This window comes from Pongo pygmaeus, chromosome 1 (genome assembly GCF_028885625.2).
Source record: "Pongo pygmaeus isolate AG05252 chromosome 1, NHGRI_mPonPyg2-v2.0_pri, whole genome shotgun sequence".
In the NCBI taxonomy this organism is placed as follows: domain Eukaryota; kingdom Metazoa; phylum Chordata; class Mammalia; order Primates; family Hominidae; genus Pongo; species Pongo pygmaeus.
In genome coordinates, this window is record NC_072373.2 from 166774456 (window position 1) to 166800059 (window position 25604).

General features: G+C 35.6%; 2 protein-coding genes across 7 annotated transcripts in view; one reads left to right on the forward strand and one right to left on the reverse strand.

Annotated features, from left to right (window-relative positions):
• The window catches only part of EFCAB7 (EF-hand calcium binding domain 7), a 49559-nt gene extending 45149 nt beyond the window's left edge, over nt 1–4410 (reverse strand). Inside the window, exons 1-2 of one of the 2 annotated variants that reach the window (XM_054484394.2) lie at nt 4152–4410; nt 1858–2045 (exon numbers count right to left, since the gene is read on the reverse strand). In XM_054484394.2, coding sequence (XP_054340369.1) covers nt 1858–2045; nt 4152–4189 — 226 coding nt within the window. In that variant the 5' untranslated portion in view covers nt 4190–4410. Of the gene's footprint in view, nt 1–1857; nt 2046–4101 lie in introns of both variants that reach the window. The other variant, XM_054484400.2, reaches the window with a different exon arrangement.
• Nucleotides 4269–25604, forward strand: part of ITGB3BP (integrin subunit beta 3 binding protein) — an 83468-nt gene continuing 62132 nt past the window's right edge. For all 5 annotated transcript variants that reach the window (XM_054484417.2, XM_054484426.2, XM_063654754.1 and 2 more), the window contains exons 1-2: nt 4269–4592; nt 20962–21004. In XM_054484417.2, coding sequence (XP_054340392.1) covers nt 4321–4592; nt 20962–21004 — 315 coding nt within the window. In that variant the 5' untranslated portion in view covers nt 4269–4320. The remainder of the gene's footprint in view (nt 4593–20961; nt 21005–25604) is intronic.

Consider the following 25604-nt stretch of genomic DNA (forward strand, 5'->3'; position numbering starts at 1 on the left):
AATTTTGACACCATGATATGGATTTTTTGCCAGGGTTTACTTTAAAGTTCTGACATGCATCTATAATGCCTGTATTATTTATAAATTGACAAAAAAGAAACTTAAAGCTATAGTAATGCTACTGCTGTCTCTGACCTTAAAATGGAAATGCACATGTTATATGTATAAGTGGCAGAAGGATATAGATGAAAGGTATAGCAATAAGAAGCAGCTCTGGTTCATGTTACTCCTTTTTAAAAAATAGTTTATCTAAAATCAATTATTACAACGTTAACAGAGTATTCCACCCTAAAACCAAAAGTGTATATAACACTGAAGAGACAAACACTGCATTGTTATCCTCCCAGATAATTTCGTAAGATTGATAGCACCTTAGTAATACATACACATTGATTCACAAACTAAATGCCATAGTAGTGGAAGGCATGTTAAACTTTTAAATTAGCAGATTCCTTCTCTTAGTATATTTTCAAAACAGTAACAAAAAAAAAAAAACTCAGATATTTTAGAAATAATGGCAAATTAGAAGTAATTTTAATTTATTGGCCAGGCGTGGTGGCTCACACCTATAATGCCAGCACTTTGGGAGGCCAAGGCAGGCGGATCACCTGAGGTCAGGAGCTTGACACCAGCCTGGCCAACATGGCAAAACCCTGTCTCTACTAAAAATACAAAAATTAGCCAGGCATGGTGGCGTGCACCTGTAATCCCAGCTACCCAGGAGGCTGAGGCAGGAGAATCACTGGAACCCAGGAGGCAGAGGCTGCAGTGAGTCGAGATCGTGCCACTGCACTCCAGCCTGGAAGACAGAGCAAGATTCCGTCTCAAAAAAAAAAAAAAAAAAAAATGTATTGGATGTCTGCCTAAACATTTAATGTATATGAATTAAACACAAGTACTTAAAATTTAAAATAGAGCATTTTAGTAATTTTAAAATTATGTAAATCAAAATTGAACATGACTTTAAAAGTCAGTCATGTGCATTTGCATTTAAACTACTTTACAAATAATGTATTTTATTTAGACATCAAATAAATTTTAATCTTGTCAATTCTTGTATTCCTCAAAATACATTTCCTCAAATAGATCTTATTGGATACAAACTCAAGACACTGCTGCAAAAATATGTCAGGGTTTTGGTTTAAGAAAATTCATTATAAAATTGGCAAAATAACTCAGTTTCTCTACCCATAGAGTTATTAGCCTTGATGAAACTGACATGAGTAGTCAGTGTTACCTAGTACTGTTGTTTACTACTCTGTCATGACTAAAGACCTCCAAATCATTTGATACTCCTGGAAAGGACCAAATTTGGTGGTTCTGGGGACCTTTGTAATGAGAGGAATTTTTAAATGTGATAAAGGACAGAAGCAATAAAAGACAAAACAAAAAATAAAAATAAGAAATAAAAAAACCCAAACTCAATTCTCTTTTAAAAGTTCACTTATCTCTCAGTACTTCACTTTTTCAGACATTCCACCCATTTTTACATATCCTTTACACTTTCCTCAGTATGGATCAAATTCAGACTAGTGACTTAAGAGGCCAAAAGTGGTTTAATTTTATTATGATAAATCTTAAAGCACCAAAATGAGAATTAAAAATATCTTAAGCAAGTAGTAATTGATAGAAGCTTTCAATTACCCATCTAGTTTGTATAAACATTTAAAGTTTTATTTTGTAGTTCCTAGAATATGTAACTATATAATATGACATAATAGCTTACTGTAGTTCCATTGCTCAAGCTTCACTAAGAAACTGGGATGATTCAACAAGGTAATTCTAATTTTAGTCTTTCGGAACTATTTATTAACTTTCAACAAAAAGGTGAAAGATTTAAAAATTTAAAAAATTTACCTAAGTAAAGTTGATCTTTAGAAATAATGTTTTCCAAGCTGCTTTTGAAGACAGTTAAGTAGGCAGCTCTACAATTCATATAAAATATTTCCTCTTCAGTTAGTGGAAATTTCTTTGTTCGAGGACTCTCTGAAGGTGTTGATTTCTGACTGGAGAAAGTTGCATCGCTTCGTGGACTGATCGCCATTCTATTGGAAAATAATTTAAAAATTTGTTTGTCAATGTGAATCACTAAAATGCAAATGTCACCATGTCTTTCAAATACAGGGAGGAGAATCACGATTTTATACTTAGAAGAAAATTTATAACATATATGAAAAGATCAAGATATTAAAAGTTTTATATGTGGAAGAAAAAGATGAATATTATAGTTGTATATGGACGTACTATATATTAAACAAGAATAAGCCCTTGGCAGTTAATTTCTAATTTTAGATATATACACATGTGTATATATATAATTGCTCAAATATGTGATAATAGCCAAAAGAACAAAGATATATACAAAAGAAGAATCACTGAACAAAGGAAAAGCACACATCTATTCTCTCAAAATACGAAAGTCAGATGACAGTCTTCATCAGGTTTTTAAGAGGAGCAAATCAGTTAATAGATGTGAAGCATATACAACACTGCTTGACACGTAGTAAGTGCTAAATAAACTGCAGATAATGAGAAACTCCAGAATAATGAGAATCTGGATATGAGTGGTAGTTGACACCCATCTTCCACAGCAGGATCAACAAGATCATTTCATTAACATCTCAATAATGCAGCCCCACATTTCAAATAGCTATATTTTAAAAGTTCTCATTTATAGCATTATCACAGTTTTACTGTGTTCCTTTATTAATAACAATATTTGGGGTTTATATAGCACCTCTGTACATAAGAGCTTAAAGAACTGTCATACAGCTTGTCTTATCCCTATTACAGTGGTCAGGTATTTTTTTGTCCGTTTTACAGATGAGGAAATTGAGGGGTAGCGATGTCACCCAGCTAGCAGTAAGTGGCAAAAAGCCGTAAATTTCACCAACAGTTTCTTCTTTGTTAATGTGGATATAGGTTTACTGAACAATGGTTACCAGTATTAGATTCTACTGGTGGTCTAACAGCTTCCAATATTCTAATACAGAACAATGGTTACCAGTATTAGATTCTACTGGTGGTCTAACAGCTTCCAATATTCTAATACAGTAGTATTAGATTCTACTGGTGGTCTAACAGCTTCCAATATTACTCTACCCAGCTTTGACTTCTAAAAATAGATCTCCAACCTAATAAATTGAATATTTCAAGTTCAATAATAAGATGACACAGGTAGGGTCCCCTTCAGGACTCATTGGATTCCTACTCAGGAGGCCTAAATCACTTGCACCTTTTTGAATTACATAGATCATTTACACTTGGGAAAGAAAGATAATAATTGCTTATCATGGATGAAGTACCCTATTTATAATACACAGGCCGCCTGCCTGACACTTTCATATTACACCAGATTTAGAAGGACCCCACAGCGATGTGGTGTCACAGTCTGGTTACTGCAAATTGGTATTACTATAATTAAGCATCAGAGTTCTAAACACATATGTGTGCATGCATCTCCTCACAAATGTGAAAGAAAACTGTTTCAAGAAGGAAGGGAGAATGAATTTCACTCTGCAATAAGCAATTTTAAAATGTAAGTATATTTTAGGATCGTCCTCAAATATTCTTTCCAAACGAGGCAACTCCCTCACATGGAAATCCCAAGGCAGAAATTTTATTCTTTTCCTTTCTGTGACGAGAAACCAAATTAAAGCTTAAATAAACACATAATTGCACCCCCCGCAGGCTTGGAAACCTCCCTTATTTAAAACTCCGGCCCGAGACTGAGACAGGGGCCTAGAGAGTACATTGCAGCAAACGGCTCCATAAATAACCAGCCACACAATAGCAAGAAAAATAAACTGTTAACAAGGGCCTAAGGCTTCTACAGGGCCAAGTGAAAACAGAAAGCCATCCAGTCACCGTCCCTACACAGTGAAATACCGTCACAGGTAATCTCGGGCACCATCTCTCTATTTTTGTATTCCTCTGGAAATAAAACCGCATTTACATGTACATTTTAGGTACATACATCGACCAAATGTTTATGACAGAGAAGTAGACAAAGCAGGGAAAGGAGAAGCAGCTGCACAGAGAGGGACAGAGGAAGCGAAGAGACAGAGACAGCGAGCTGTTTGCTACCTAATTCTAGCTCACAAACAAGGAAGCGCAGCCAATTCTCTTCGGCGATTCAGCGTTCCTCTCACCGCAGATGGACAGATCTCGGCCGTTCTCTAATCACCATGGCAACTGCACCTCACCGCCACCGGAAATAAGATGCAGAGCCCTTCCCCAAACGATCCGGCTAGAAATCTAGGAAGCGCTGATCCAGAGCGCACAGAGACAGCTGTGTTGCTCCTCTATCGCGGGGGTGGTATGGCCAGAGTAGTGAGAGAAGGTGCTCTGTTACACCCAGCAGGAAATAGGTGCTGTCCTGGGCCTAGACTCCCCGCCCGCTCCTTTGCTCGCGCACACCCGGATCCTTCGCCGCGGGGAGGATGTTTCCGCCCGGCCGCGGTGGGCGTGACGCAACGTCCAGCGCGCGCTTTTCATGCCTTGGCGTTTCCTTTGGCGGATTTTCTGTTTTCAGAAGTTGCTGGGTTCGTTTTATTCAGCGGCAGTGGTGCTTTCCCGAATCTCAGAATGCCGTAGGTATCTCCTCCCCAGGTATTGCTGTTTTGGGGGCCCTCTGCAAGAAGAGAAGATATTATGTGGCCCAATAGCCTTTCTCGTTTTCCTATTTTTTCGGAGTATGAACTTGTCTCCTCTGTCCACAGACAGTTCCCTTCGCTTGGTACCCTCAACTCTACGCCTCCTCCAGCATTACTCATACGATAGTCCTCCTTCGCTTTCTGTTTCTACGATGCTTTTGACAGATTTCGTAAGCTGTGGGCTGTATTTAGGTGATGTCTAACTTGAAATGACATAATTAAGGTTAACACACAGGATGGGACAAAGTAGATAAAAACACGCCTTCGTAGTTTGTCAGTCCCTTGCCTTCATTAGTGTGGCGCATTCATGTAAACCCATGGGAGAACTCATGGACTAAGTGGGTCTAGATACCTGGATTCCAGTTGACTCTCACTGTTGGGCAAGTCACTTATCGACCCTGAGCTTCGGTTTTTTTACTTACACAAATAAGTTTGTACTGCGTGATCTCTAAATTCCCATCTATGACCAATAATCTGATTATTGAGAATGACCATAGTGGGAATAGGCATTGTGCTAGATAATATTCATCTGTTTTTCGTATCCTTCATCCATCCTATATTGAGATGCATAAAATAGTTGCTACCCTATAGAAACTTAAAAAAGTCATTAAAGGTTGGGGGAGTGGGGTGGATATCAAACACCTGTAATTTCTCTTTGGCCGTCGTTGTCCTCAGGGTGATTTAGGTACCCCCTCTAGTGTAACCTGTTCCTTAGTTTATTTCAGGTTTAAGTAAAATGCAAAGTAACACAGCTGGGGAAATATTTGTATCAAATAGGAATTGACATGAAAGGGGAAAGCTGTACAGAAATGATAACCTATGTTTATTGAATCTTGAATTACAATGTGGGTGCTGTGTTAATCAATTTATCTACGTTTTTTCATTGAATCCTAAAATACTTTAGGGGATGGGGGCTGCTATTATCTTTACAGGTATAGAAACTCATCACCTAATATGGTGTTCAACACAGCTACCAATAAATGCACGTTTTACTGATGCCCTTAAAAGTTATGGATTATTGAGGAGGTTTTCCTTTCCCCAGAATTAAGCAAAGAGACTTGTCTTCCTACTTTGCATTAGAAAAATCATCCAGTTCTCAAATAAACAAAGCTGCAAAGATAATGTCACACACACACACACACACACACACACACACACACACACACACACACACACACACACACACACACACACACACACACACACACACACACAAAATCCCTAAGAATACAGTGGAAACAAACGTGTATTTGCCAAACAAGTGGTGATACCTCCTGAACTGGGTGTATCTGTGTATAGGAGTGGGGAACCAAAAAACTATGAAAAGTGGAACTTTTTTTTTCTTTTTTTGAGGGAGAGTCTGGCTCTGTTGCCCAGGCTGGAGTGCAGTGCTGTGATCACAGCTCACTGCAGTCTCTACCTCCTGGGCTCCCACAGGCCACCATGCCTAATTTTTTTATTTTGTAAAGACAGTGTCTCCCTGTGTTGCCCAGCCTGGTCTTGAAGTCCTGGGCTTAAGTGATCCTTCCACCTCAGCCTCGCAATGTGCTGGGACTATAGGAGTTAGCCACTGTGTCAGGCCTAAAAGTGGACCTTTTTGACAACTGTCTTCCTAACATATGCACAGTAGATGTTATATTAGGCTGTTAGATAAATATATTCTGGTAATATACAACCTTAAAGTTGAGGTTAACATCTCACATATATAGCTAATATATATGTGAAACTAGCAATTACTTTGCTAATTTTCTAAGTTTTAGCAAAGTGATTTAAGACTAAATCAACAGTTAAGTAATGCATAAAACATAATGGCATGTTAGTAGAGAATCTCCATCATTGTTAGTAAATTAAGTTTTTGTTTTTTTTTAATGTGGTTACTGGTGAGGTCATAAATGAGTGGTGCAAATAGTTATCTTGGCAAGTTACATATGAAAGTGGATTCATTTTTAAGTGATGTTGAAATGGTGACTATTTGGTATGTATTTGGAAGACTAAATGTGTAATATAACTTATGGGAGGGTGTGATCTATCTTTTCTCTAATTTCTTAGAACCTTGAGCGGAAAAAACTTCAATACAACAACGAGTAGTTGTGAAAATATATATGGTCCAAATGAATCTAAAATAAATAAGAAACAGCAAATATTCAGTGACAATAGAGTGGATGGATGAATCTTAATGAGTGAAAGAACCAATTTGTATGAGACTACATTTGTTATCGTTATAAAACTTAAGAACACGCAAAAATAAGCAACTTATGGTTATATATGTATATGATAAGATTATTGTTAAAAGGCAGAGAAATGATAAATACAGAGAAATGATAAATACAGTTTAATAGATGCCTTTTGGGGGAAGCAAATAGATGCATGTATACCCAGTCATACTGGTAATGATCTAGTTCTTAAATTATGTGGTGAGTTTATGGGTGCTTATTTTCTAATGTTTTATAACTTGCACAGCTTACATTTATTCATTAGTATCCATTATTCATTAGTATTACATTTATTCATTTAGTAGGTACTATTTAAAATGTTTTTTAAAAGGATTTAGAGATTACCTATCTTAAGTCCTCCCTAAGTGTAGCTTTCTGTGCCTTCTCTTTGATCCTTTGGAGGAAACAGATGAATTAGATAAATGCTGCTGTTGGTTTCATTAGGCTAATCATCTTCCCTTCCAATCTTGCTCCTCTTTCTGTGTACATTCTAAAATTAGTGGCACAGTCATTTCTCTATCTAGGTTGAAACCTTCACTTTTTAAAGATTTGAAGTGGAAAAATCATGGACTTTGGAGTAAGACAAACCAGGATTTGAATCTTGAGTCTGTTAACCAGCTGTGTGCTCCTTAGATTGTTACTCAGTGTCCTCATTGATAAAATAGTTGCTCAATAAGTATTTATTAATTGAATGATAAAGTTGCTACTTTGGAAAGATTTCATTCTATGTAGACAGATACATGTCTTTTTAGTAGCTCTTGCTGTAAGTAATCAAATCCCATTCTAGACCTTTTTTCTTCTACCTTTTCTTTATAAAGCTTCCTTTAAAAAGTACCATTTGCTTAGTCTTTCTAATTAGTGTACATCATCATGCTAATTCAGGCAAGGATACTCTCTACCAGAGTTAACTTTATTCTGTTCCAAGCTATGACTGAACTAAAGCTATAAAGTTCGAATAGCATTAGTGTTGTAGAAAAACTATTCATAACAGTAACAGTGGGGGCCATTCTGCTGCTGTATTTATAGTCTGAGAGTTTTCTGAGAGAACTTTAAAATGTGCTATATTTTCCAAGATAAGGGAAAATGAATATAAACATATTCTGGATCTTTATTGTGCCTATATGCTGTAATCATTTTGATGCTACTTCCAGGTACAATGATTTTTATTTTGTGAGTTGATTATGAAGAAATAGGTGGGTGGAATGATGTGTCAGGCCAAGTAAAAGTTAACCATTAAATAAACATCCTTTGAATTATAGTGGATATTCAAAGTTATATAATTTCTTTTATAAATAAAGTGTCCTGCATTTTCAAAGAAGATTGGTGAAATTATTAGTACTTGATATAAGAAAAATATGAAATTTAAATGCAATTCTTTCCTGCTTGTAAAAGTCAGTAAAGTCTAATAGAGGAAGGTATAATAGAGCCTTTTTGGCTGAGCATGGTGGCTCTCACCTGTTTATTTAACTTAGAATTTTTTGACTTCATAAAGTGTGAAAGCAATATGCATTCAGTAGAAACTACTTCAAGTACCCATACAACCATTCTTTTCTTTACTTTCAGCACAATATTCAATAAATTACATGAGATATTCAACACTTTATTTTAAAAGAGATTTTGGGTTAGATGATTTACCCAACTATAAGTTAATTTAAGAGTTCTCAACATGTTTAAGCTATGATGTTCAGTAGGTTAAATGTGTGAAATGCATTTTCAACTAACATTTTCAATTTACAGTGGGTTTGTTGTAACATAATCCTGTTGTAAGTCAAGGAGCATCTATATATTTTTTGCTTGCAACTTCTTAAAAAGGTGAGAATGTTTAAAGCAAAAATTAAACACTTATGGGGTTATATGTAGACATAATATGTATGATACCAGTGGCACAAAGCACAGAGGGAGTTGACTATAATGTTGCAAGATTCTTCTCTTTTACGTGAAGTAGTACTGTATTATTATAACTCTAGATAGACTGTGGTATGTTAAAAAGGCATATTGTAATCCCCAGAGTAACCTCTGAAAATACAAAGAGGCATACCTAAAAAACAAATAGAGGAATTGAAATGATATATTTAAAAATACTGTTAATTCAAAAGAAGGCAGGTAAAAAAGAACAAAGGAACAAAAACAGGTGGGACAAATAGAAAACAACTATCTAAATGGTAGACCCAACCAGATAATTACATCAAGTTTAAGTGTAGTAAAGACATCAGTGAAAAAGGTAGAGAATATTATAAGGCTAGATTTTTTTTTAAAAGCAAGTCCTAACTCTTTACTGTCTATAAGCAACAAACTTGAAAGTTAAAAAAAAAAAAAAAAAAGAAAGGGAAAGGTAGATATAACAGTCTAACAGGAGAGAAAACAAATTATCAATATCCAGAATGAAAGGGTAAATTGTACTTAGATGAAAGAGAACACAAACTATCAATATCCAAAATGAAAGAGCAGAATATCACTAAAGATGCTATAGATATTGAAAGAGGTAATATCATTAAAGCCTTTATTCCAGTAAACTTGACAACTTATACAAAATTGACAAATTCCTTGAAAAATACAACTTAGCATGATGGCATAAGATGATATAGAAAATCTGCATAATTAAGGAAATAGAATTTGTTACTAAGAATCTTCCCACAAAGACCCAGACGATTTCATTGGTTAATTGTACAGAGAACATTCCCATTCATGAGAAAATAAAACCCTCAGCAAACTAGGAATAGGAGGCAACTTCTCATTTCTTTGAAAAACCTATAGATAATATATTTAGTATTGAAAACTTTTTCTAAGATTAGGAAAAAGGCAAGAACGTGCCCTCTCACCACCTCTATTTAACAAAGCACACACAGAAAAACACCCACAATGTTAAAAAGGAAAAAGTGGGGCCAGGCCCAGTGGCTCATGCCTGTAATCCCATCACTTTGGGAGGCTGAGACAGGCAGATTGCTTGAGCCCAGTAGTTCAAGACTAGCCTGGGCAATATGGCAAAAGACTGTCTCTACAAAAAAATATGAAAATTAACAAGGTGTGATGTTACATGCCTTTAGTCCCAGCTACTTGGGAGGCTGAGGCAGGAGGATCACTTGAGCCGAGGAAGTCAAGGCTGCAGTGAGCTGTGATTGTGTCAGTTGCACTCCAGCCTGGATGACCCTGTCTGAAGACAAACAAAAACAACAACAACAAAAAAGGAAAAAGTAAAATTAATGATTCAACAATGACATCATGTATGAAGAAAATCCTAAAAAGTCTATAAAACAATTTTCAGAACAATTTAGCAAGGATGTAGGATGCAAAATCAGTGTACAAAGATCAATATATTTCTATATTTCAGCAATAAACACCTGGAAATTGAAGTTTAAGATTTTTCATTTATAATTACACGAAAACACATATAATAATTTAGCATAAGACATGCAAGACGGCTACAGTGAAAATTACATAATGTTCCTTAGAGAAATTAAAGATGAAGATAAATGAGAGTATTTTTAAATGATAAATGTGGTATTATTAAAATGTTAGTTCTCACCAATGTTTAGATTTAATGCAATCCCTGTCATAATCCTAACAAACATTTGTTTTTAAGTTTTGCTCTTTTTTTATTTCTACTTTTTAAAATGGATCTTTTTTAAAAAAAGTTAAGTGGATGAAAACTTGTATAATAGTATTTGGTATTATCTTTATCTTTTCTGTTTTATATTTCATTTTTCATGTAATCTAATTTTCCTTCTTTGTACTTTCTTTTTTTGAGTATGATCGTTTATACCTAATTTGTTTGTTTTTATTTTTTATAGACTCAGGGTGTATATGTGCAGATTTGTTACAAGGATATATTGCATAATGGTGAGGTTTGAGCTCATAGGTGCCCATCACCCAAATAGTGAACATTGTACCCGAAAGATAATTTTTCAACCCTCACTTCCTCCCACACTTCCTCCTTTTGAAGTCTCAGTGTCTATTATTTCCCTCTGTATGTTCATGTGTACCCATTGTTTAGCTCCCACTAATAGATGAGAACATGTGGTATTTGCTTTTCTTTTTTTTTTTTTTTTTTTTTTTTCATGAAACAAGGTCTTACTCTGTCACACAGGCTGGACTGCAGTGGCATGAACATGGCTTACTGCAACCTTCACCTCCTGGGCTCAAGTGATCCTCCTGCCTCAACCTTCCAAGTAGCTGGGACTACAGGTGCACACCACCACACTTGCCTAATTTTTAATTTTTTTGTAGAGACAAAGTCTCATTGTGTTGCCCATGTTGATCTCAAACAATCCTCATGCCTTAGCCTCCCAAAATGCTGAGATCACAGGTGTGAGCACTGCTGCACCCAGTTAATTTTCTTTGCTTTCCTTTCCTCTTTTTTCTCTTGTTTTCTTTCTTTTCTTTCCTTTTCCTTTTCCCCACCCCTCCCTTCCCTGCCCCCCCACCCCCCGGCCCCGCTTCCCTTCCCCTCCCCTCTCCTCTTTTTTTTTTTTTTTTTGAGACGTGGTCTTGCTCTGTCACCCAGGCTGGAGTGCAGTGGCGCAGTCTGCTCACCACAACCTCCGCCTCCCAGGCTCACTCTGGACTAAAGCAATCTGCTCAGCTCAGCCTCCCAAAGTGTTGGGATTACAGGTGTGAGCCACCATGCCTGGCCTAATTTTCTGCTTCTGAGTTATTCCAGTTAAGAGAATGATTTCCAACTCTCTTCATGTTGCTGCAGAACAACACGGTATCATTCTATTTTATGGCTGCATAGTGTTCCGTGGTGTATATATACCACATTTCTTTATCCAGTCATCCATTGATGGACACAGGATGATTCCATGACTTTGCCGTTGTGAATAGTGCTGCAACAAATGTACAAGTACATTTGTCTTTTTGATATAATGATTTATTTTCCTTTGATAGATACCCAGTAGTGTGGTGGTTGCTGGGTAGTTTTTTTTTTTTTTTCTTTTAGACGGAGTCTCGCTCTGTTGTCCAGACTGGAGTGCAGTGGTGCGATCTTGGCTCACTGCAACCTCCGCCTCCCGAGTTCAAGTGATTCTCCTGTCTCAGCCTCCTGAGTAGCTGGGACTACAAGCATGCGCCACCATGCCTGGCTAATTTTTGTATTTTTAGTAGAGATGGGGTTTCACCATATTTATCAGGCTGGTCTTGAACTCCTAACCTCGTAATCTGCCCACCTCGGCCTCCCAAAGTCCTGGGATTGCAGGCGTGAACCACCGTGCCTGGCGTTGAATGGTAGTTCTATTTTTAGTTCTTCAAGCAAACATTTTATAGAAATTGAAAACTGATTTCAAAATTTGTATGGAAAGGCAAGTGACTTGCAGTAGCCAAAACAATTTTGAAAAAAAAGCATGAAGTTGGAGTATGTACACTAACTAGACATGGCATAAAGTGTTGGTAATGAAATCAATGTGGTTTGGGCATATAGAGAAATAGATAAATAGAATAGAATCGAAAGTCTAGAAATAGACCCACAAAGGTACCAAAGCAGTTCAGTGGGGATAACAGAAGATTTTCTTCCCAAGTGGTGCTGGCATACCCAGTGGGGAAAAAAACAAAACACCTTGACCTTCACCTTATACTACATACAAAAATTAATTTGAGATACATTTTAGTCCTAAATGTAAAAAGGAAAGTTTCTGGAGGGAAATATTTGAGAATATTTTTACAGTCTGAAGTAGGTGAAATTTCAGGCAAGATGCAGAAAGCAATAATTATAAAAGAAAAAAATGATAAATTACACTTCATCTAACTTTTAAACTTTTGCTCAAGAGATACCATTAAAAAAAGTAAATTTTCTGTTTTTCTTTTTTTTTTTTTTTTTTTTTTGAGACAGAGTCTCGCTCTGTCACCAGGCTGGAGTGCAGTGGCACGATCTTGGCTTACTGCAACCTGCGTCTCCTGGGTTCAAGCGATTCCCCTGTCTCAGCCTCCTGAGTAGCTGGGACTACAGCTACGGGCTTTTACCATGTTGACCAGGATGGTCTCAATCTCTTGACCTTGTGGTCCGCCCACCTTGGCCTCCCAAAGCGATGGGATTACAGGTGTGAGCCACCATGCCCAGCCAAAAAAAGTAAATTTTCAAACAACTGACTGGGAGAAAGTATTTAACAGACATATATCAGACAAAGGATTTATATTTAGGATAAGAAAGAACTCTTACTCATCAACAGTAGAAAGACAAAAATATTAAAATAATGGCCCAAAGATTTGAACCAATAGTTAATAAAAGAAGATACACAAATGAACCGTAACATGTTGCTAGACATTTTGGCAGTTTCTTATGAAATTAAATAAATATATACCTACCCAATGATCTAGCACCTCTACTTCTAGGTATTTATTTATCCAAGAAAACTGAAGAAAACTGAATGCAATATAGCTAAGGAAAACAAAACAAAACAAAAAAACTTGTGAAAGGTGTTCTTAGAAGCTTTACTCATAATGGCTAAAAACTAAAACCAAGTGTCCATCAACAGGAAAACAAATAAATGGTTTATTAAGATAGAATATTAATTAAAAATAAATGATCTACTGATGTGCAACAACCTGGGTGAATCTCACAGTTATGCTGAGCAGAGAAAATAGACACAAGTACATACTGTATAGTTCTATTTATATGAAATTCTAGAATAGGCAAAAGTGATCTAAGTTGGAAAAAATTAGAAAAGTAGTTGTGTATGGTATACATTATGGAATTGGAGGGAGCCTGAGGTACCCTCCTCATATGATTCAAATATTCCATATCTTGGTACGGATGTGAGTTTCAGGGATATAGTACATGTTTGTTAAAACTCGCATCTATACACTTAATATTGTGCTGCTTGCTATATGTAAATTTTACATTAAAAATATTAGGCAAATACTGAACTTGAGTAAGAGATTTGCTTTCCATAGTAGTATGTGTTAGCACTTCTGAAACTAGTTTTTATGTGTTCTAGGCTTGGTCAAATGAGTAAGTGTATTGTGGATGATGGGAGCCAGTTTCTCACCTTTGGATGGAGGAATTTCAAATTTCTTGACTTGGCATTGGAAATGTCAATATGAAATCATAGTTTTTAAAAATACACATATTAAAGATAGAGGTAGATAAAAATGTTTTTGTGTGTGTGATGTGCGTTCCAGCTCTGTCCTCTGAGAGAGACTATAAGCGATGACATAAGTAACGGTGAACACATTTAGTACCCAGATTTTGGTGTCTAAATACCATTGTCCACTAAAAAGAGCTAGGTCTCATTGGAGAAAAAGCTGATTCCAAAGCTGGTGCAGAGAAAACTTTTTGTGTATGCTGGAAAGGTAGGAAGTGCTCAAAGCGTTATGGGTACATAGGTTAAACAGGAGCCAGGGTGAAGGGGAAGAACGGTCCCATTGCCAAATTTGGGACAGTTAAACATCAAAATAAATAATGATAGGAATGACTTAAAATCCATTGGCTAACAAAAATCTGTGACACTGTAGTGATATAAATGAATAAAGGAAGGAGAACTGAAAGTCTTTTCTTGGAATGTAATGCTAACTAATAAATATAAAAGGAATGATCATTAGTGGCTCTTTATAAGATTTCTTATTTACTACATTGGAGAAAACTGGAAGATAATATCTTAATGGTCAAAATTTATATCACTGATATTACAATACATCAAGATCAAGTGCCTCAAGTTATGCTGTCACAAGGATGCAACATCACTTCTGTGATATTTATGCCAAATATGCGTAACCTAATCATGGGGAAATATCAGATAGGCCCAAATTGAGGGATAGTCTACAAAAATAAAAATAAAAATGGCCTGCAGTCTTGAAAAATGTCCAGATCAAGGAAAACAAAAGGTTGAGAAACTGTTCTAGAGGGAGACAGCCAAATGCAATGAGTGATCCAGGACTGGATCCTAGACTTGGGTGGAAATTTGCTATAAAGGACATTATTAGGACAAGTGATAAAATTTGACTACAGACTGCTTATTATAATAATGTATTGATGATAATTTTTTTATTTTGATAATTATGTTAATGTAATTGTTCTTAGCAAAACATGGAGATATTTATGAGTAAGGGTATACTATGTCTCCAAGTTCTCAATGGTTTAGAAAAATAAGCATATATAATAAACATATATATGTGTATAGACAGAATGATAAAGCACATGAGACAAAATGTAAGCAAGTGGTAAATCTGGGTAAATGATAACAAGAATTTTTATTCTTGGAGCTTTTTAAAGTTTATAATTGTAGAAAAATTAAAAGTTACTCCAAAACGTATTGAATTGTTTTAAAAAAATAATGGATGGTTTACACAGTAGATTAGGCACAGCTGAGTAAGGAATTAGAGAATCGAAAGATAAATCTGAAGAAATTGCCCAAAAGGCAGCTTAGAGAACAATGAAATGAAAGAGGAGTTTAGGGATGTGAAAGAAGAAGAAAGTCTAAAATTATTTCTTAATAGAGTCTCAGAAAGGTAGAATGAAGGAGAGGGAATAGTTGAAGAAATATGGCTTAGTTTTTGTTTCAGAACTGGTAAGACAAATCAACATAAAGGACTACCTTAGAGATGAAACTGTGTTCAGATGATATTGTTTGGGAACTTTTTTTTTTTTTTAACAGGGTTTTGCTCTGTAGCCCAGGCTGGGAGTACAATGGCGTGATTGTGGCTCACTGCAGCCTTGACCTCCTGGACTCGAGTGGTCCCACCTCATCCTCCCGAGTCATGGGACCACAGGCATGCACCACCACACCTGTCTAATTTTTTTTGTATTTTTTTGTGGAGTTGGGATCTCCCTATGTTAGCCAGGCTGGTCTCGAACTCCTGGTCTCAAGGGATCCACCCACCTCAGCCTCCCAAAGTGTTGGGATTACAGGCGAAACTCACTGCGCCAGGCTCTGTATTTAAACTTAAATATGGTTGATGGGGATATCTTAAAAAAAAAAAAAAAAGTCTTACCTAGGAATTTTAAACCAAAATTATTTTAGTCCACAAAATTGGAGCATCAGAAAATTGAAGAAACTAAATATATTCTTGAATTTGAGATTGGTGTTTCAAACTAAAAAACAAATGCAATTAATTAAACAAATCGTTAGTTTATATAACACTTGTATGCCAATCACTGTATCAGGCTTTGGGGATTCAAATATTAATAGATACTGTGCTATCTAGGAGTTTTAACTTTAGTGGAAGATATAGTTCAAGCATTTTTAGAACTTGTAACCTACCAGTTAGCAGACACAGTGCTGATAATATAAATATTTTAGTCTGGGGAAGAAAAACGAACATAAATAGTTTCAACATAAGTTTAGTAAGAGGGTCATGCACAAGTGCTGTTGAGTAGAGTTGAAGCTTCCCTAGTGCAAACAAGACAGTGTCAGTAGAAACTTCTTAGAGATGATTCTGTTGGAGTCTTAAAGGTATGGTAGATTTCAGTGTTAGTTTTTTGTTACTATGTTTATGTTGTGAAATAAAATTCATACAGAAAAAAGTCTATTACCCATCTGCCATTTTTAATTCTGATACACCTGAGTGCTTTCAATAGAGACTCTTTCAAAGGACATACTTATGTCCTTCCTTTATATGTATGTATGTGGCAGTACTTAATAACAGTATGGTCAATATGAAAGCAACTAAATGAATGATTAATAACAGTATTAGTGGCTAATACTGTTATTAATTTGAACACAAAAAACATAGGCTTGAATGAAAAGGAGAATGCAGAAAGGATAATAGATTCTTCTCCCATCTTTGCTCATTCCCATACATAGAATGGAAAATAAATTATTTCACATATCTCAGTTTACATTTAAGGAGTCACATGGGATGTGAATTTGGCCATTGCCTTTCATCAAAGAATTTCTAAGAATCTCACAAGCATACTTAGTAATCCTCTAAACACTCCTGTGAAGTTGTAGCTGGCAATATTATCATCTCTATTATAGTGTGGAGTAAATGGAAGCACTGAAATACTCAGTGATATTTTTATCTTCCACTTAGAAATTTCTTACTACTTTACAGGCCTGTGTTATTATCAACTTTATGAAGCTTAGTGAGATTATGTGATTTGCCCAACCTTAGGGAAGAATTTGGCATAGCATGAAGGCTCCCTGAGTCTTAACTACTTTACTAAGTTTATTCTTTACACCCCATTCTTCCCCTCAGTCCTGTTATTCAAAATTGTATTCGAACTAATGTTTTAAAAGTTCTATAAGAGAACCTCAAATCATAAAATTTTGTGATTTTCTGAGGTGTCATTCCTGGTTTTTTATTAGGAATCAAATGATAGGGTTTTTTTTCCTAGAATAATTTCTTTAATATTGTAACTGATGTTAGTCAATAACATTGTATAATAAAACTCATCTACTTGTTCTGTTCTGATGAACCAGAGAATCCTATTCAGGATACTACCATGTGTTAAGCTAAATAGAAAAGAGGAGGTCAGTCTTAGAGAATAATATAATTATACAAACATAGTTACTCTCTCTATAAAATTGCATGTCAAATGCTTTCTATCTTTTTAAAATTCTCAACAGCAGTAATTCTGGTAGCAACCAGAATTTTGATTGCAGTGAATCTAAACCTAGTATACCTAGAAATATAATATAACTTGTAAATTACGGGCATAGGTGGAAATTTGGGTAAGTTGGAAGTTAGAAGTCACCCACAGAGATGTTACCTGTAAAAGGGAGGTAATTAGGACACAATAGGTAGATATCCTTTAAAAAAATTATCTATTTTTAAATTGTGCTAAATTATACATAACAAAATTTACTATTTTAATCATTTTTTAGGTGTCCAATTCAGTGACATTAAGAATGTTTACCTTGTTGTGCAACCATCACCACCATTCATTTCTAGAATTTTTTTTCATCTTGTAAAACTGAAACTCTGTACCCATTAAAGAGTAATTTCCCATTCCGCACTCCCTCTAGCCCCTAGCAACCACCATTCTATTTTTTGTCTCCATGAACTTGACTACTCTCCTATGAGTGGAATCATACAATATTTGTCCTTTTGTGACTGGCTTATTTTACTTAGCATAATGTCTTCAAGGTTCATCCATGTTGTAGCACATGTCAAATTTCATTTCTTTTTTTTAAAGCTGAATAAGATTTTGTTTTATGTATATATCACATTTTGTTTATCGGTTCATCTGTCAGTGGATATTTGGATTGCTTTTCTACCTTTTGGCTATTGTGAGCAATGCTGCTGTGAACATTGGTGTACAAATATCTGTTTGTGTCCCAGCTTTCAATTATTTTTGGAAGTGGAATCATGGAATCATATGGTAATTCTATTTTTAATTCTTTGAGGAACTGCCATACTGTTTTCCATAGCTGCTAAACCATTTTACATTCCCACCAGCAGTGCACAGGGATTCTAGTTTCACCAACACTTATTTTCTGTTTTCTTTCTTTTTTTTTTTTTTTAATAGTAGCCATCCTAATAGGTTGTGAAGTAATATTTCATTGTGGTTCTGATTTGCATTTCCCTAATGATTAGAGATGTTGAGCATTTTTTCATGTGCTTATTGGTCATTAGTATATCGCTTTGGAGAAATGTATATTCAAGTCCTTTGTCCAATTTTGTGTGCCCACTTTTTTAAACCAAGATAGTAGCCACAGGAGCTGCTTATAACTTTACAGAACTACCAGATAGATATCACTTTTGTTAGCTAATACTGGTAACAAAAGAGTAAATATTTTAGGAAAATATCCCATATATTTAATCAAATTTTACCTATTCTTCCTTCATATGTTTCATCCGTCTCTTCTATTCCTACCAACAGTAAAGTAATCAATTTAGTATATTCTCGTGATTGTGTTAGTTGTAAAAGAGTGGTTGGGCCCAGTTCTAATATAATGTTAAGAATAGATGGTCATAAACTCTGTAGTGGGTTTGCTCTTCTTTTCCCTTCTTTAATTCCTTTCCCTTCAATTCAATAAAGATTTATTACTCACAGGGCCTGAGATCTGAGTTTCTCTCCCTCAAGATGTGTGACAGTGGGCAAATTGCACAAACTGTTTTCCCTATTGGCTGAACTAAGTGATTTTTTAGATTTCTTCTAGTCTTGTCTATTATATCTTTTAAGGATTCTTTTAAGTATTATAACTTTTGGTTATTAGATGTCTGAATTATCTGAGTACTACACTACCCTCAGTAAATAATATTTTTAGATTGTCACCAAACATAAAATGGGAGATGACAGCCTATTTTAACTCAGCTTACTTTCTTGTTTACTATTTTTTACATATTTCCTTGGGTTTCTTAGCTCAACCTGGGGCCTAATCTGTAAACTTTTTAAAAGCAAACATTTAGTTACTTTCTCTAAGAATTAACCATTGATAATAAAGCAATATTTTGAACAGTTAATAGCAGGATGGAATTTGTCTCCTTCTAAAAGATAGTATTGCATCTTAATAGCATTTAGAAACAAAGGATAAGAAATGCTGTACTGTTTAACTTTAGTTTTTTAATTTCTATTTTCTTCTTTTTTTTTTTTTTTTTTTTTTTTTGAGACAGTTTTGCTCCCGTTGCCCAGGCTGGAGTGCAATGGCACGATTTCCGTTCACTGCAACCTCCGCCTCCCGGGTTCAAGCGATTCTCCTGCCTCAGCCTTGGGAGTAGTTGGGATTACTGGCACGCACCACCACGCTAGACTAATGTTTTGTATTTTTAGTACAGACAGGGTTTCACCATGTTAGGCTGGTCTCGAACTCCTGACGTCAGGTGATCCACCCACCTCAGCCTTCCAAAGTGCTGGGATTACAGGCGTGAGCCACCACGCCTGGCCTAATTTCTATTTTTGAAGTGTTATAAATACCAGAACATCTTACATACCCAAATAGGGCAATATGTATTCCAAAGCTAAATATAAATTTTAAAAAATTATCTGCATTTTAGTTTGTTTGTACCTCTGTTTTCTTCTTGCCTCATTGGGAAATCAGATTAAATTGATATTAAGTAGATTTCTAAAAGCATAAATAATTCTTTACACCAGTTTAATCTCAAGAAATAATGTTGTGATAGGCTAATGTGGATATAGTAGCAAAATAATCTTTTAGATAAATTTTTGTACTTAATATTTACTGTTCAATGATTTTCTTAGATTGACCATCTCTTCTATTTTTTTCTTATTCCTGTCCTTTGTAAATCAATAGTTCCTTACGAATAGTCATTTTCTAAGATCAATACAAACTTTTGGGGGATTTCTGTAATGTAATATAATATAGTACAATCTTTTTGCTTTATGCTCTAATTCTTTAATATTTTAATTCTATGTCTGTTTCTCAAGAATCAAGAAGATACTTTTAACACTGCATTTGTCACTGAGAAAACTAGTTTTAATTTATATTGGCCTTTTTCTCCTTTGAACATTTAGTCTGCATTCAATAAAATGTTGATGACTGCTCTTTAGAAGACAGCTGTATGAAATAAAGTATTATAAATATTCAGCTTCCCTTTCTAAGCATTGTCACCAACAGCTGGGCATCCAGTTTAGCAGAACAGATTTTGCACACAGAGAGCCTGGCATATTCCTGAATCAGTTTAGTGAAGGAAACAAAAAATAGTTTCTTATGGATTGGGGACTTATAAAGACATAGAGCATCTGTTCCTCAGTTAAGTCATAGTCTGGTTGCACTGAATCATGTTTAAAGCTAGAATAATGTGCAAAACTTTTTTTCGCCATGCTCATACCTTTAACACGTAGTGCACTGTTTCTGTACTATACTTTCAACATCTCCACTGAAAGTGTATAAATTATTTTGCTCTTATATATGATATTGTAATAGTGGTATTTTAACGCAGACAAACTTACTTTTATAAGAGTTTTTATAATATGACTGATGTTTAAATTGTACGTTAGTCCTTGTATATATAACTGCATATATTTTTTAAAGAAACTCATTTAAATATTTAATTATGATCCCATTTAGAGATATGCAATTAGAATCAAACCTGTCATCATAAATAATTGCTTTCTTCATATGGTATTCTGCTTTAATACATAATATAAAAATTGGTTGGTAGAACTAAGAATCTTTGTTTATATATCTTTCCCTTAATTATTGGGCTACTTTAAATAAAGCATGTCAAATCTAAAATTTCTTTAAATTTTTTGTTTGTAGTGTTAAAAGATCACTGAAATTGGATGGTCTGTTAGAAGAAAATGTAAGTATTTGCTTAAAAGTTTGTCATTGCATAAGATTGTGTTTTCAGTTTTTAACTAGATTTACCTCGTTAAATATTAAAATTATCAAGACACAGTGTGATGTAATTGTGATTGGTACACCATTTTCTGCATATAAGATATTTTAGTTTTTGTAAATCTAATATGTGGAAGTTCCTGGCCAGCTTGAGGTGTTCAGTTAAGAAGCAAATTAATTATTTAAAAACCTTAATGAAATAATTTAGTAGAAATTAATTCACTATTTGTGGAAAAAAATAGTCTGCCACTTAAATGTACAAGAAACAATATGGGACAATGGCAGTACTTTTAATCTGCATACTATAATCTGCTAAAATGAAATGAAAACATTAGTAGCATTTTTATATCAAAAATGTAATTACCTTCCTCAGCTATGCTGGCATGGATTAAACAGCATAATACTAACACTGTAATAAATCGCACCACAGTTATCACAATGAAAATTAAATTGTACTGTTGCCATTACTTTTTGTAAATTGAGTTGTAGCACATTCCCACTGCCAGCATATCATGACATATGTTAGTTTATTATCTTTTCATACCAACTATGGATCTAGATAGAAACACTAATACTGAGATACTTATGACCTCAGTAATCTTAAATGCAGGTAAATTGGTGAGAAAGTAAATTAAAACAAATAGCTAGTCAATAAGTAGGCTCCTCCAAATTCACATATGAATGCCATTTCAATAAATGGGTTTTATGTGGAATTTTTCTTTGGAAGACTCACTGGTATTTAACAAAACAGAAATTTACCATTTAGAAAACTTGCTACATGCTTTTTAAAAATTTTTAAACAAAGGTGGCAAAGTACTGCAATGACACTAAAAAAATCATTAACAGTATAATTAGCAATTTAGAATACCATTATCCAACTTGTTCTGTGCAGAATGCAGCTGTGACTGTAATTCTGCATCTGTTTCTTTGGTCAGAATGGTTTTTTGGTAGATGAGTAGTCCAGCTTGAAATGAAATACTGTTCTTTCCCGCCCCAAAGCTGTTCTTTGGGAGATGGTAACATTGTTTAAATGGAAAAGAATGACTGTTTCAGAACCCATTCTCTTCATGAAGTAAATTGTCATCATGGCAGGCTTTCTTTGTATTTTTTCTTCAGATGAAGATGTGTCAAGGTAGCCAGTGCCACAGCTGATATCCTATACTAGAAAAATACATTGTTATGTTTGGCCCAGTTCTGTACCTTTCAACAGAACTTAAATTGATTTAAGCTTGTACCAACTGATTTAGTAGTACCAGTTGATTTAGCTTGATACTGCATGACCACATCTGCCCGAAAGAGGTTCCTAGCATACTAGCTTGGGCATTTCTATTTCCTGACCAGTTTCTGGTATTTTCAGCTTTGTCCTCTTGCCTTATTTGTTTGAAGCTCTATATTTACATCTTAGAGCTAACAGCTTTTGTTCTGTTCTGGTGTTAAGTCTGGGCTTCTCTCCATGGCTACATACACACTTCATCTACTCTAGTAACAACTTAGCCCTGAAGCAACCTGGCTCCCGATTATATACTCACTTGGCCCATGGCCCCATTGAGGCTGCCTTAGCCCATGCAAAAGGAAATTGGACATTCAAAATATATACCTACAATTTTAGGAGTACTTAATTGTTGTGAAGCTATAGTGGAACTAGTAGTAACTTTGTGGTCATTTTATCTTACCAATATGTTGCTGAAGGGGGAAGGCTCTGGTTTCTAAGGGAAAGAGATGGCCCTTATATGCCAGTTGGTGGAAGTGGAGCCTGTTCATCCTAAGCAATGGCCATATCCAGAGATATTTGGAACTCCTAACTCCCAGTGTTCCTAATGCAGCTACAGATCTTCATGGAGATTAATGCTTCATGATGTTTGGGCAAGGTTCAAATACCGTTTTCTTATGGCTCTTGATATGGTTTACTGTGTCCTCACCCAAATCTCATCTTAAATTGTACTCCCGTAATTCCCACGTGTTGTGGGAGGGACCCGGTGGGAGATAATGTGGATCATGGGGGCAGTTTCTCCCGAACTGTCCTCATGGTAGTGAATAAGTCTCACTAGACCTAATGGTTTTATCAGGGGTTTCCACTTTTGCATCTTGCTCATTTTCTCTTGCCACTGCCATGTAAGAAGTGCCTTTTGGGCAGGGGTTGCAATCCTAGTCTCTGATAAAACAGACTTTAAACCAACAAAGATCAAAAGAGACAAAGAAGGCCATTACATAATGGTAAAGGGATCAATTCAACAAGAAGAGCTAACTCTCCTAAATATATATGCAACCAATACAGGAGCACCCAGATTCATAAAGCAAGTCCTTAGAGACCTAGAAAGAGACTTAGACTCCCACACAATAATAATGGGAGACTTTAACACCCCACTGTCAACATTAGACAGATCAATGAGACAGAAAGTTAACAAGGATATCCAGTAATTGAACTCAGTTCTGCACCAGGCGGACCTAATAGACATCTACAGAACTCTCTACCCCAAATCAACAGAATATACATTCCTCTCAGCACCACACCACACTTATTCCAAAATTGACCACATAGTTGGAAGTAAAGCACTCCTCAGCAAATGTAAAAGAACGGAAATTATAACAGTCTGTCAGACCACAGTGCAATCAAACTAGAACTCAGGATTAAGAAACTCAAAACCGCTCAACTACATGGAAACTGAACAACCTGCTCCTGAATGACCACTGGGTACATAACGAAATGAAGGCAGAAATAAAGATGTTCTTTGAAACCAACGAGAACAAAGATACAACATACCAGAATCTCTGGGACACATTCAAAGCAGTGTGTAGAGGGAAATTTATAGCACTAAATGCCCACAAGAGAAAGCAGGAAAGATCTAAAATTGACACCCTAACATCACAATTAAAAGAATTAGAGAAGCAAGAGCAAACACATTCAAAAGCTAGCAGAAGGCAAGAAATAACTAAGATCAGAGCAGAACTGAAGGAAATAGAGACACAAAAAACCATTCAAAAAATCAGTGAATCCAGGAGCTGGTTTTTTGAAAAGGTCAACAAAATTGATAGACCACTAGGAAGACTAATAAAGAAGAAAAGAGAAAAGAATCAAATAGATGCAATAAAAAATGATAAAGGGGATATCACCACTGATCCCACAGAAATACAAACTACCATCAGAGAATACTATAAACACCTCTACGCAAATAAACTAGAAAATCTAGAAGAAATGGATAAATTCCTCGACACATACACCCTCCCAAGACTAAACCAGGAAGAAATTGAACCTCTGAATAGACCAATAACAGGCTCTGAAATTGAGGCAATAATTAATAGCTTACCAACCAAAAAAAGTCCAGGACCAGATGGATTCACAGCCGAATTCTACCAGAGGTACAAGGAGGAGCTGGTACCATTCCTTCTGAAACTATTCCAATCAATAGAAAAAGAGGGAATCCTCCCTGACTCATTTTATGAGGCCAGCATCATCCTGATACCAAAGCCTGGCAGAGACACAGCAAAAAAAGAGAATTTTAGACCAATATCCCTGATGAACATTGATGTAAAAATCCTCAGTAAAATACTGGCAAACTGAATCCAGCAGCACATCAAAAAGCTTATCCGCCATGATCAAGTGGGCTTCATCCCTGGGATGCAAGGCTGGTTCAACATACACAAATCAATAAACGTAATCCAGCATATAAACAGAACCAAAGACAAAAACCGCATGATTATCTCAATAGATGCAGAAAAGGCCTTTGACAAAATTCAACAACCCTTCATGCTAAAAACTCTCAAGAAATTAGGTATTGATGGGACGTATCTCAAAATAATAAGAGCTATTTATGACAAACCCACAGCCAATATCACACTGAATGGGCAAAAACTGGAAGCATTCCCTTTGAAAACTGGCACAAGACAAGGATGCCTTCTCTCACCACTCCTATTCAACATAGTGTTGGAAGTTCTGGCCAGGGCAATCAGGCAGCAGAAGGAAATAAAGGGTATTCAATTAGGAAAAGAGGAAGTCAAATTGTCCCTGTTTGCAGATGACATGATTGTATATCTAGAAAACCCCATTGTCTCAGCCCAAAATCTCCTTAAGCTGATAGGCAACTTCAGCAAAGTCTCAGGATACAAAATCAATGTGCAAAAATCACAAGCATTCTTATATACCAATAACAGACAAACAGCCAAATCATGAGTGAACTCCCATTCACAATTGCTTCAAAGAGAATAAAATACCTAGGAATCCAACTTACAAGGGACGTGAAGGACCTCTTCAAGGAGAACTACAAACCACTGCTCAAGGAAATAAAAGAGGATACAAACAAATGGAAGAACATTCCATGCTCATGGGTAGGAAAAATCAATATTGTGAAAATGGCCATAGTGCCCAAGGTAATTTGTAGATTCAATGCCATCCCCGTCAAGCTACCAATGACTTTCTTCACAGAATTGGAAAAAACTACTTTAAAGTTCATATGGAACCAAAAAAGAGCCCACATTGCCAAGTCAATCCTAAGCCAAAGGAACAAAGCTGGAGGCATCACACTACCTGACTTCAAACTACACTACAAGGCTACAGTAACCAAAACAGC